This window comes from Mastigoproctus giganteus, chromosome 10 (genome assembly GCF_048544385.1).
Source record: "Mastigoproctus giganteus isolate SK-2022 chromosome 10, ASM4854438v1, whole genome shotgun sequence".
In the NCBI taxonomy this organism is placed as follows: Eukaryota; Metazoa; Arthropoda; class Arachnida; order Uropygi; family Thelyphonidae; genus Mastigoproctus; species Mastigoproctus giganteus.
Window position 1 is genome coordinate 68,055,808 of NC_143584.1, and position 13,807 is coordinate 68,069,614.

A 13,807-nucleotide genomic window follows, 5' to 3' on the forward strand; every position below is an offset into this window, starting at 1 on the left:
TGTTCAGAATAATCGCCTGAGAGGGAATAAATTCAAATTGAGGAAAGAACGGTTGTAGGATAGATGTGTGGAAGTTTGCCTTTAGCCAGCGGGTGGTTGATTGGTGGAACAAACTTCCATCTGTCGTTGCAGAAGTTGATAGCTTAAATAGATTCAAGGCAGAACTTAACAAACATTTGGAGCGAGTGGATGAGTGAAATTAGGGTTTTTTTTTTTTTTTTTTTTTTTTGGCTAATGCTTGCTTTCTTGCATCATGTGCATTTGCTAATGCTAACTCAGAAAAGAGTGTCAATGATATGACAGCCTCCTTGGACTCAAGGGAGGTACCTATGAACTGGAAATGTACAAATGTGACCCGAGTCCATAAAGGAGGATCAAAGGGAGACACAGCTAATTACAGACCTGTTAGTTTAACTTCTGTTCCAAGGACACTGGTTAAAGAAGCATTGCAGGACCATCTAGACAAGACTTTTTAGCTCGGACACAGCATGGGTTTGTTAAGGGGAAGTCTTGTCTGACTAATTTTGTTGGATACTATGATGTAGTCAAAAAGGAACTGGATGCAAAGAATAATTCTGATATCATATATTTGGATCTTAGAAAGGCTTTTGAAACTGTTGTACATGGAAGACTGCTGCACAAATTTGAGCAGTGTGGTATTGGAGGCAAATTGCTGCTATGGATAAAGGGATGGTTGAGTAGTAGTAGTAATAGCGGCATGTGATGCAAGAAAGCAAGCGTATGAGCTTATGCAGCATCAACCCAAAAAAAAATAAATAAATAAAATTTTTACACAACCATTCCCTCTGAATGTTTGTCCAATTCCTCCTTAAATTTATTTAACCCATTAACTTCCACAACGACAGATGGAAGTTTGTTCAGCAATTAACCAACCGCTGGCTAAAGACAAATTTCTGCACGTCTATGCTACATCTGTCTTTCCTCAATTTGAATTTATGCCCCCTTAAGTGCGTAATCTGAACAAGTGGAAGAATCCCATGAGAATTTAGCGTGCTCAGCCCATTCAAGGCCTTATACACCTCAATCAGATCACCACACGGGTGCCTAGTCTCCAGCCACTGCAATCTGCAGAACTTAAGCCTGTCTTGGTGAGAGGATCCCTTCAATCCCCTCACCAATCTTGTTGCCCTTCTCTGTACACGCTCAAACAAATGTACATCCTTCCTAAAACGAGGCCTCCAGACCTCTATGCAGTACTCGAGGCGTGGCCTGACCATTGCCTTATACAGAGGGACAATCACTTCCTTTTGATTGCTAGCAAAATTCCTGTATATACTTGACAAAACCTCATGACCTGCCCTGGCAGCCTGTCTGCATTGCTCAGAAAACCTCATATCTGACTGCACAATTACTCCCAGGTCTTTTTCATTTTCTACCACCTTAAGTGTAGTACCACACAGTTGGTATTTTCCTCTGGGATTACTTCTACCCATATGCAGTACTTTGTCAATGTTTGCCACTTCTCAGCCCATCTGCCCAAATTTGCTAGATCCTCTTGCAGGAGCTCACTGCCATTACTGTCATTAACAACCCTGCAAACCTTTGTATCATCTGCAAACTTCAACACTAAGCCTGATATACCTTCATCAATATCATTGATAAATATACAAAACAACAGTGGACCCAACACCAAACCCTGTGGGACTCCACTAATAACATTAGTTCACGAAGAGCAGCACCAATTGAAACCACCCTCTGTCTTCTCCCACCCAACCATCCTTTTATCCATTGTAGCAACTTACCATTAATACCATTCTGCTCCAATTTGTACAATAATCTTCCATGTGCAACAGTGTCAAAAGCTTTCCTGAAATCCAAGTATATGATGTCAAAATTATTTTTTGCATCCAGTTCCTTTGTGACCACATAATATCATAATATCCAATCAAATTTTTCAGACAAGAATTTCCCTTAACAAACCCATGCTGTCTGAATTACTGCTGCAGTCTTGTCTAAATGATCCTGCAATGCATCTTTAACCAGTGACTCCATTATTTTACTGAGAACAGAAGTTAAACTAACTGGTCTGTAATTACTCGTGTCACCCTTCGATCCCCCCACCTTTGTGAATTGGGGATACATTTGCGCATCTCCAGTCCCTGGGGACCTCCCAAGTCCAAGGATGCTCTCATAATTATGGCTAAGGGTTTGCTTACTTCCTTTGCCGTCTCCTTTAATATAACTGGATAGATCCCATCCATCCCAGTTCCCTTTCTTATGTTTAACTTCAACAATTTCTCCTCCATTTTGCTCTCAGTTATTAAAAAATCATTAAGCACCCTTAATGGGAGAAGACAGAGAGTGGTAATCAATGGACACTGCTCCTCATGGAATAATGTTATTAGTGGAGTCCCCCAGGGTTCAGTGTTGGGTCCATTGGTATTTTGTGTATTCATTAATGATACTGATGATGGTATATCAGGCTTAATGTCCAAGTTTGCAGATGATACAAAGGTCGGCAGGGTTGTTAATGACACTAATGACAGTACACTGCTGCAACAGGATCTAGAAAAGTTGAGTAGATAGGCTGAGAGGTGGAAACTGAAGTGTAACATTGACAAATGTAAAGTACTGTATATGGGAAGCAGTAACACCACACCTTGAGTACTGTATACAGGTCTTAGAGGCCACATTTTAAGAAGGATGTAGAGATGTTGGAACTAGTACAGAGAAGGGCAACATGATTAGTGAATGGAACAACGGGTTGCTCTTACGAAGAAAGTCTTAAGTTTTGCAAATTAGTGTCTGGAGACTAGGCACCTGCCAGGTGATCTGATTGAGGTGTATAAAGAAATGAATGATTTGAGCATGCTCAATGCTGATGGGATTTTTCCTCTTGCTCAGAATAATTGCCTGAGAGGGCATAAATTCAAATTGAGGAAAGACAGTTGTAGGATAAATATGTGGAAGTTTGCCTCTAGCCAGCGAGTGTTTGATTGCTGGAACAAACTTCCATCTGTCGTTGTAGAAGTTGATAGCTTAAACAGATTGAAGGCAGATCTAGACAAACATTTGGAGCGGGTGGATGAGTGAAATGAGAAGGGGGTATGTGTGTTGTTTTTTTTTTTTTTTTTTGGCTGATGCTATATAAGCTTGCTTTCTTGCATCATGTGCCCTTGCTAATGCTAAAGAGACAGTTCAAAAAAAAAAAAAAAAAAAAAAAAAAAGAAAGGAAAAAATTTTTTTAAATCATACGGTGCAAAAAAATGAGGCACCGATAATTTCTGCATAAATCACTTTTCTAAATTTTAAACAAAGCATAAGGGGGGATATATCTGCTATCCCTGCAAGGTTGTAATGAAACAAATTCACTATATTCCAAATACCACCCATGCCCATGTTTACAAATCGTAAAAGAAATAATCAGGCAGTATGTGTAAAGGAAAGCAATAATTTTCTGCTTCAATCACTTTTTTCATTTGTGCATTTCACAAGTACATTGGGGGCATTTTTCCTATCCCCACAAACGTGCCAAACTTTGCAGGGATGCCTAACATAACAATATAACACATTCATTATATCAGCAGCCTAACATACTGAATTTTTAATAATGGAAAAGAATTAACATGATAGAAATTCATAAATATAATTATTAAACAGGCAATTGGAAAATACTAGGATTTACCGTAATAGGGCAGTAAAAGTACAAAGGAAAATGAATCCCTTGTCGTGGAAGTTGATAGCCTAAATAAGTAAGGCTCAGCTGGACAGGTATTTCAAACGAACAGAGGGGTGAAGTGGAAGTGGTTTTTTTTTTTTTTTTTTTGGCTGATGCTGCATAAGCTTGCTTTCTTGCATCAAATGCCTCTACTAATGCTAATGCTCTGAAATTTTGTACTTTTTACCAAAGATAATTGGTAAATCTTATGGCTTTTACAATAACATAACGAAAAAGTTATGTTACTGTAAAACCATTCATTATGGGGAATGAAAATGTGGTTTCTGTTGGTAGTTTTTCATTTCGGTAGCACTCATTTTTCAGGGTGTAGGCTTGTCTTTTTGGACGAGAAGTGGTGAGTTCACTCCCCCAAAAGTGAGTGTTACTTTTGTTCTTTTTTGATTTAGTAAAGGGGTGGCGAAGTTCATAGGAGCAAAATAGCACCATACCTAATAACCCTATCAACATTATTTTGCTGCATTTTTTCGAGCGTTAAGTATTTTTTTTTATTTTAATATATATATATATATTTTTTTCCCCCAGGAGCACCAGCACATACAAGAATTAACATTTTTGTTGAGTTGTTTCCAAACTTCAACCTCCCGCGGCACACATTTCGCGAACCGCTGTTGAGGTTTGGACCCATACATATGAGCTTTATGAGCCTACTGACGAATGGTATCATAGCTCGCTGTGTATATTGCCTAGTTAGAAATCAAAATAGAAAACTTTACGAAAAAATCCTTATTTGTAATATTCAATTATGTACAACCAATGCATGCAGTGAACGAAAAAATGAAGTTCCGGTTCATTCACAGATCTAATCTCCAACTGTAAATTCTATGATCACCCTCTGTTAGATATTCATATTCACGGTACAAGAGTTAATTTGACTATTTAAGGAATGACATGATTTAGCCAATAAAGGTTCATTCAGTTTGCACAAGACATGATTAAATCTATACCTCGAAATCGGGCTATAATTCTTACTTTGCATAATAAACTTTGCCATCCAAAGTTGCTCTCTCCTCCCAACAGGGCGGAAGTTCATCTTCGCTGTCAGTTTCCGGTAAAAGTGCAGCCATGTTTTTGAAATTGAAGTCTTTTTATGTAACATAAAAAATCAAAGCGAATACCTCCGCAACTTTCGTACAGTAAAAATCATTCGTGTACGCGCAAGGTATATGAAAGGGAAATCCTTCACCATGCGTTGTGGTATCACATTGTGATAATAGTCGGCGCGCCTTAGCTCCGATCTGTGATAAAACGCGTAATTCCATTCTGACGACGCATTAGTGATCAATCACTCAATTTTCTCATCTCTCTCTCTCTGCTGGGAATTTAATCTTGCTATTCGGAGTTTGGTGATGGATCCCCCTTCGCCATGCGCATAAAGAAAATATAATAATAATAATAATAAAGGCTATTATACACACCCAGGGGTTCTGAACTGGATATCATCATTCTTCTCTTTCTTGGTGATTCTTATCTATTTCTGACTCTATTTCTCTCTCTCTCTCTCTCTCTCACACACAGGGATAACTCAGGTTTTTTTTTTTTTTGTGCCCCTGGCAGAAAGATTTTTCGGCGCCCTTTACTAAGATATACTGTATATATTTTTTGCATCATTGTTCTTCTTTTTTGGGGGGCCCCCTTAAAGAATGGCCCCCGGGAAGAGCCCCGCTAACCTATATATTAATCTGACACTGCATATTAGGACCACCCGAGAACGCTCTGATCTGATCGTGTATATTCTGTTCTGTCCATAAATTGCGGGTGTTCTCTGGTCGATTTGTCTGTATCAACTGAACAAAAATACAGGTTTCTCAGGCAGGAACCTTGCTGCCTGCCTATGAGAAACCAGATTAGTTAGCCTCGGGTCTACTCCACCCCTGATATCGACTAACTCAATCAGGTAGATCTCCTCGTCATTTGAACCTGGGCCTTTTCTACCCGGTACGTGTGAGAGATAGTGATTATAACCGATCTGCTACGCGTGCAGACTCGGAGTTTTAGTATGGATGCATTAAAAAATAGCTTTTTTTTTTGCAGTTAACATAGTTAATTTTAATTTTCTGTACCACTGCTCCAAATAAAGTAATAAAATCATGTGGTTGGAATCCCCAGGGGCTCACATCTGGTTAGTATGGGCTTGGTACACCCACGGTCCTGAGATGGATATCATTATTCTTCTCTTTCTTGGTGATTCCCTTTCTCTCTCTCTCTCTCTCTCTCTCTCTCTCTCACACACACACACACACACACACACACACACACACACACACAGACACACACACACACACACACACACACACACACACACACACACACACACACACACACACACGCACGCACACACGCGCGCGCAATGCTAGTACAGTCCTTGCACTATATGGCTAGTAATCAGAATAAGAATGACACTTGTAGACATGTATAGTATCTTATGTAGGACAGCACCTGATCGTCATTTCAACTCCGCTTTCAGGTGGTAGATGACTTTTATCAACCGGTGAATTACCACCACTTTGCTTATTGGAGGCTTGAAGTGGTGAAACCCATGTTTATTCTCTAGAGCAAAGTTCCTGCATCCCCCTCCCGCCATACTTCTCCTTCAACCCATGCACGGTACTAGTACTATAGGTTTCGATACCTTTCGTGTTTGGGGTTCTCATAAAAAAAAAAAAAAAAAAAACACTGTGATAATTACATAGCACACTGGAAGGCCAGAAATGTGTGTTTTTTATGTTCGTGCAGTGTGTGTGTTGTTTCTGGCCGTTTTGTCACTAGGCAGGCGATCACCTGGAAAGTCAGCCCAGTGTCCGTCTCCACCACAGGGAATTAGGCCACAACTACACATGTATTGAGGCCGCCCTCAGAACCCTCTGGTCACAGAGTAGAAAGATACGGAGTGGACACTCTCATAGGCGATAATGTTATTTTTTATTTATTTTTACATGTCAAAACGCATAGAAAGTGGAGGTGCCAGTATTGAACCCCTAGAAACAAGCCGGATCGTTGCAAAGAGTTTGTGGAAAATTTTCTACAGTTTTGTTATTGCAATGGACAATATATCGAATTACCGATTATTAGTATAACATATTCATTTAATTATTGTTCTAATACAAAACAAAAAAAAAAAAGAAGCTATAAAAGACGGAAGGAAATCTGAACATAAGTAGAGATAACGGCAAGTATAAATTAATGATTATGACAGTCGTGCACTACTCTGTGGTCGTGTGGTAATGTTAAATGAAGCCGTTTGCTTCATCCTCAGTTCAAATCTACTTTAATTAAGCACAGAAATCAGGAGCACGAAACAGCATATCAGCTCACAACGGCGGCCATATTGGCGACCTAACGTGATCGCAAGCTTGTTAAGCCTAACAGTAATTGAGGGAAAATAGAGAAATACATTTATCTCCGAATGTAACTTGGCTACTGCGCCTATTGCGGGTTATTTAACTAAGATTTATGAACATTATTCACTAGAAAACACTGCATATTTCAGTGAAAAAGAAAAAAATTCACACAATAGCAAAATTCACCACAAATTGATCCATTGTCAGTTCTGTGATCTACCGCTGATCAGGAAGAATGTTGTTGCTGCTCCTAACATCCTGCTGGTAGTGAGCTTATTTGATGGCGGCTAATCCTCGCCATGTCACTTCCATCGTCATTGGAATTATATAACTTTTTATAGATGTAGACTTGCCACAGTCTACTCCACCATTTCCTAATGATGAATGCCGAAGCTGTTAATGATGAATTCCGATTGGTTCGATCTGGAGAACTGGGCTATTTTTTATTGATTTCGTGAATTTTATCTTATGAAATGAAACCCCAGGGGCTCACATCTGGTGAGTATGGGCTTGGCACACCCAGGGTCCTGAGCTGGATATCACCATTCTTCTGTTTCTTGGTGATTCCCTTCTACACTCTCTCTCTCTCTCTCTCTCTCTCTCTCTCTCTCTCTCTCTCTCTCTCTCTCTCTCTCTCTCTCAGGGTAACTCAGGGATTTTTTTTTTTTTTTTGCTGGTGCAGCATAAGCCTCAGGCTTTCTTGCACTATATGGCTAGTAATAATAATACTGTATATTTAACCCCAGGGGCTCACACCTGGTGAGTATGGGCTTGGCACACCCAGGATCCTGAGCTGGATATCATCATTCTTCTTTTTCTTGGTGATTCCTTTCTACTTTTCTCTCTCTTTCTCTTGGGGTAATTCGGAAATTTTTTTTTTTTTTTTTGCTGGTGCAGCATAAGCCTCAGGCTTCCTTGTACCATATGGCTAATAATAATAATAATAAATAATAATAATAATATTGTGCTCAGGACGTTGCTGCGGAACTTTTGGTTACTAACCTGTGAGTCTAGTAATAATTACGTTATTTCATAGATGGCGCAACTATTCATATCGTAAATCGGTAGTGTTGGTGAAATCGTTTTACATTGGAGTATTTTGCGTCGTGTTGCCGTTTTATTTTTCTGTTTTTGGCTCCCTTTTTTTTTGTTTTGTTCTTATGAACTTGGTTTCTATTTAAAATTTAATTTTGTATTTGAAGTAGTGTGAAATATGACAAATTCCAACTCTTATAAATTCGTTAATTCCTTAGAAAACGTTTGTGTAAGCGATGAAAATATAAAACTCAAAAAGGAAATCGATTATTTAACTCGTAAGTATGAGTTTAGTATTCTTTTTAATTTTAATTGTTATAAAATTAATTTAAGTATAAGTTAGTCTAATTAGACTATATTATGTCTTAAATATGTTCGCGAACATTTTGCGTTGCTTCATACGTGAAGCAATTTTTAGAAATGGGGATACCAGAAGTCCTAAATATTGGAAGAGATCTTCGCAGCTGAAAGTAAAGAGGACACTTGGTGCTAATGGCATCTATTGCAAAGAAACAGCAGAAGAGTTAATGAAACTTTTTAGCTATAATAATGAGAGCATCCTCTGATTTTGGGAAAGTCCCTTCTACAGATTGGGATGCAAATGCCCCTCCCATTCAAAGGTGGGTGGAAGAGCGAAATGAAAAACTACAGAAGTTTGACTTCTGCACCAGGCAAAATTGTGTAGTTCATGGAGATTTTACAATTTTTTTTTTTTTGTAAATTTTTTTATATGAATTTTATGAAACAGTTTTAAATATATATTTTTTTGTCATCAATAAGGCTATTTTATACAACCTATTACAAAAATGTTTACCAAGTGAAGTTTTTTTGCAACGTCAACAAAAATTTTTTTTTGTACAAGTTATTGAAAATATGTACCATATTTCCACTTGTTTCGAAATTAATTAATTATTTGTTAAATTTAAAATGTGTTTTGTGTTTGTTATAATATTAAATAAAGACTGACATGGGAAATGTTATAAACTTTATTTTTCCCTGAAAAAATCTTTCAGAAGCTTATGGTGAATAAAGTTCATCATGACTGATAAGTTAACTTCTTTTTTTTTTTTTTGTTGCTTAAGGATAATGAAATTAAAATATGCTAGAGTGTGCTTCAAGAAGTTCTAGGTGAACTGGGCAGAGTGGCTTAAAAATAGCAGTTGGGGTTTAAAATTGATAAATGCATATTACCTTTTGGGAGGCAGTAAATTTTGTAAACACAGGATAACATTTGGGTAGCAGTAAAGTCAAAGTTGTTGATAATGATAAAGAGTTTGGGGTATTTGTACAGTGACCTGTAGTGCTTTGGGCAGTGCAGAAGACTACAACAGCTTGTGTGATTCTGGCAGTGATATGTAGGAATTTTGCTGATAGTGACAGAAGTGATTATCTCTCTATAAACTGTTAGAGTACATTTAATCCTCTATGCATGTTTGGAAACCTTGTTTTAGGAAGGACATAGACCTGTTGGAAAGGGTGTAGAGAAGAGAAACAAGATTTGTTTGAAGCATAAAAATATTATCAAGAAAGATTGGGAGTTCTGTAAATTGCAGCAAATGCAATTACATTTAGGAATTGTCCAAAAGACAAGCATTTGCATGGACACTTAATTGAGGTCTTTAGCCTGGCAGTGTTGACCTCCACATGACATGTGGTACAAAAATTTTTGGTTCATGATTAGGCTGAAATTATTTTAACTTTATATATGATGAAGTTTTACAAATTGGTATCGATAAAATGACATTACATTTCACTCAAATGACATTTAAGTGAAATGTTATGGTTTTTGTGGAGTAATTGCATGAAAAAAATCTGTGGTGCTGTGCACATAAAAACGTGAAACTAATGTATGTGAATTTTATTTTATAAAGTTCATGTGCGCAGTAAACCCTGCAACGTTTTGTCAAGGTTGCATTACCTTACAGTGAGTGTTGCTCCAAAAAAAACACACACACACACATTGTGTGTACTGTATATTTTTTTTATAAACATAAATATACAGTAAGCCCTCAGTAATCTGGTTTCAGTTAATCCAGATTGAAATATGAAAAATTCTTTTCACAGTTGAGCACTTTGAAAGACACTGGATTTAGGAAAGCAGATGAATCACTCTGACTGTGCTCTGATTGACTAAGAGAGACAGACTGAACACACATTACATTGTCTTCCATATTGTTCAGTATCATTGACTAAGTTGGATGGATGTTATTGCGTATATTGCTTCAAAAGAAAAATTAAATTAAATAATAATACAATCAGGTCTTTTTTATTCTCAAATATATACTTTATATATACTTAAAATAAGTTAACATATTTTATATATTTATGGGTTCTAAAGAATTATAAAGTGGAATAAAAAGGAAACACGTTACTTTGACTGGCACCAACAAGCTCAAAGTGATAGAACAACTTGAAGACGGTGTTCCTGGAAAAGAAATTGCCGAAGAATTTGGTATTGGCTAATAGACTGTCAGATTTTAAAAAAAACAGATTGTATAAATGCATTTGCTTTAAAACTTGATGTGGGGAGTAATAAAAGCTTGTATCAAATAGATAGACATTCTTCATCATCATAGGTTGCTGTCCCATCTAGGTTGGCGATCAGCATCTGTTGTAAACATCCTGAAATGAATTGTTCCAGAGTTTTGCCTGTCCATTTCTTCAAATTATCCAGCCATGATGTTCTTCTTCTCACCATTGATTATTCCAGTCAGAATGATTTGTGGCACCATATTCTTCTTGATGTCTTATAATGTGACCAAAAAAAAAAAAAAGTTTTTCATTTCTTGATTAGAGACAGCAATTTCCTTTCTCTGCTGACTGATCTCAGCACTTCCACATTTGTAACTTTAGCTGCCTGTGGAATGCGTAATATCCTTTTGTACATGTACATCTCGAATGCCTCCAATTTCTTAATTGTTGCTTTATTTTATTTAATGTCCAAGTCTCGCAACTATAGAGTAGTGTGGACCAGATGTAGCATTCCATTACTCTTATTTGAAGATTTAGATCTAATTGCAGATTACATAAAACACCTTTCATTTTGCAAAAGGCCAATCTTGCTATTTCTTTTAATTTCAGTTGAATCTTCCCCTTTGTTGTTAATTTCTCTTCCTAAATAGACATAACTTTTTCAATCAGTCTCCCATTGACCATAAATATGTAATTTATATAATTCTTATAGCAAACTACCATCTATTTAGTCTCTTAGATTTATCCGAAGACCCATCTTATTACTTTCTGCATTAACTATTTCCATGAGTGTTTGAATATCAGAATCACTTTCTGCCATGATAACTGTATCATCAGCATAGCGAATATTAGTGATACCATTTAAAACAATTCCTTCTGCCCTGTCTTCCAATGCCTACTTAATAATTTTTTTCGAATAGAGATTGAATAGTAATGGAGATGAAATGCACCCATGTTGAACACCTCTCTTTATCATAATTTCTTTTGCCAGCTTATCTTCCACTCTCACCATAGCACTCTGATTATAGTACAGATTCTCAATTATTTCTGTCTTTGCTGTCTATGTTTATCTGGTGCAGGATAGCAAACAGTTTTCTACATTGAAATTTGTCAAATTCTTTTTCATAGTCTATGAAATAAGTATAGACATCTTGTTGCATTTCCAGACATCTTTCTATTAATACTGAAAGACAACATAGCTTCTCTGGTACCTACACCCAACCTAAATCCAAACTGAATCTTCCTTGTTTCCTTTTCACATTTACCCTGTATGCAGAGATAAATTATTCTTAAAAATATCTTTAATGAGGCAGATTGTTTGATATTCTGCATAATTCTTTGAATTTGGCTTTTTTGGTAATGGTATGAGAGTTTGATTTTAACCAATCCTGAGGAATCTTCCCTGAGTCATAAACTTTGTTGAGCAGACTTGTCAGAGCCTTGATGCCATTTTCACCCAGTAATTTTAGATATTCTGTCACTGTTCCATCCTTACCAGCAGCCTTATCACTCTTTGCCATTTTCAAAGCCTTCATTACCTCACTTTGATCTGCTTTTTTTCTTTTAAATCCATTGCTGCTCTTCTTGTTTCATCCTCTGTACACATCTGGGTCTTTTTCTTGTATAATCCAGCCATCTCCTTTACTTTTCTATGTTAGAATAACTTTTCTGCAGTTCCTCAATTTTTTGGCATCTTTCTTGTTCTCAGCACTTGATTCTGATCTGATGTAATATCTACTCCTGGATATGTCTTTGGCATTAATACCCTATTGTAGAATCTTTTGTTGATCATTATATAATCAATTTGATTTTGTTCTCTGTCTTCTGGTGATTTCCAAGTATACAGGAACTCCCCGACTTGAGTAATACTTGACTTATGGAAATTCGACTTTATGTAAGTTTTTGCTGGCTGGTGCAAACTTAAAAAAAATCACGGAAACGTATTTTGCCTCCTATAGGAATAAATGGAGGTATCGTGAAAATATCTTAATGTGAACCCAATAATAGACTTTTTTTTTTTTTTTTTTTTGTAATTTGTTCCAAGCCCTTGGAAGTTAAATTTCGCTATATTACTAAGCTATTTATCTCTCTAAAAGGTCATTTTATAATGGAAATTGCACTACACTTTCATCGTTATCATGTGTTCCTGTTATAAGAATCAGTTTTGAATGCCTTTGTGATATTTTTCTAAAGCACATTTCTGGAGTCACGACCAAAAAACAATTTGCACTTTCCAGTTTATTTGGCTTTTCAGTTAGTGAAATCTATTATAAGCAGGTAGTAAACTCGATCTTATCGCATTTGCGATAATCCAGATAACTGGAATTCTGGGGTTTTTACGTTACGGTATTATGGTGAAATGTGTTCCCCTTCACTCATATAAAAAAACAAATTTTCAGAAACTTCTCTTCATTTCTATTTACATATTACAATGATGAAGGGAAAGCGACCAACGAAAAGTGCAAGTGGTGCTAGTGCCAGAAAACAAAACAAAATTAATTTAGAAATGAAGATGAAAATGATTAAGAAGTATAAAGTAGGACAAGGTTTGTCATCTGTTGCAAGGGAATTAGATCTCACTGCATCAACAGTGAATACTATTTTAAAGGACAGTGTGTGTATAAAAGAACATGTCAAAGGATCAACACACTTAAGATCAAAGGTGATCACAAAACAGCATTCAGGTCTTACATCGAAGATGGAAGATGGAGGTTGATGCCAAAGATGTGGGAGGAAGAAGAGAAGGAATTATCTAACGAAGAACTTGTTGACTTGCCTATGTATCTTTTTAATTGTGTTCTCTATCTTCCCTGCTTTCAATAAACTCGCATTCCAGGTGCCTAGTCTCAATTTAATTTTTGTATTACAAAACTCGGGGATTCTTAGCACCTTCTGACCATTCAAGGTCTGCAGGGGCACCGAGGGCCAAATTTCCTTCTGTTATTTTCACAATGCTGATGTTCTTGGAAAAAATGTGATGGTTTTCTATTGCCTTTCACATCACAGATCATAGCCAGATTTGGACTCCATCTCTGCCTGCGATTATCTGAAATTCAGCTGTTCTAGCACCTCTTGCTTCCACCCGAATATCTACAAACTGAACTGCTTCTCTCAGGGGACGAAAGCAATAGATTAAGCTTATTTCGTGGCAACTTTACTCTCGATGTCACAATGCCATCCTTGGGTTCTTATAACATTTCTTGAGATTGCCCTTCCCACTATATCATGTTAACATTGCCACTCCTTGTCCATGACTGCTTAT

The 13,807-nt window shown here is 36.9% G+C and overlaps 2 protein-coding genes across 2 annotated transcripts in view; one reads left to right on the forward strand and one right to left on the reverse strand.

Annotated features, from left to right (window-relative positions):
- The window catches only part of Wwox (WW domain-containing oxidoreductase), a 190,983-nt gene extending 186,107 nt beyond the window's left edge, over positions 1-4,876 (reverse strand). Inside the window, exon 1 of the mRNA XM_090384097.1 lies at positions 4,670-4,876. Coding sequence (XP_090240223.1) covers positions 4,670-4,764 — 95 coding nt within the window. The 5' untranslated portion in view covers positions 4,765-4,876. The remainder of the gene's footprint in view (positions 1-4,669) is intronic.
- Positions 4,877-8,138: 3,262 nt separating this feature from the next.
- The window catches only part of LOC150079069 (uncharacterized), a 41,439-nt gene continuing 35,770 nt past the window's right edge, over positions 8,139-13,807 (forward strand). Inside the window, exon 1 of the mRNA XM_090382939.1 lies at positions 8,139-8,351. Coding sequence (XP_090239065.1) covers positions 8,252-8,351 — 100 coding nt within the window. The 5' untranslated portion in view covers positions 8,139-8,251. The remainder of the gene's footprint in view (positions 8,352-13,807) is intronic.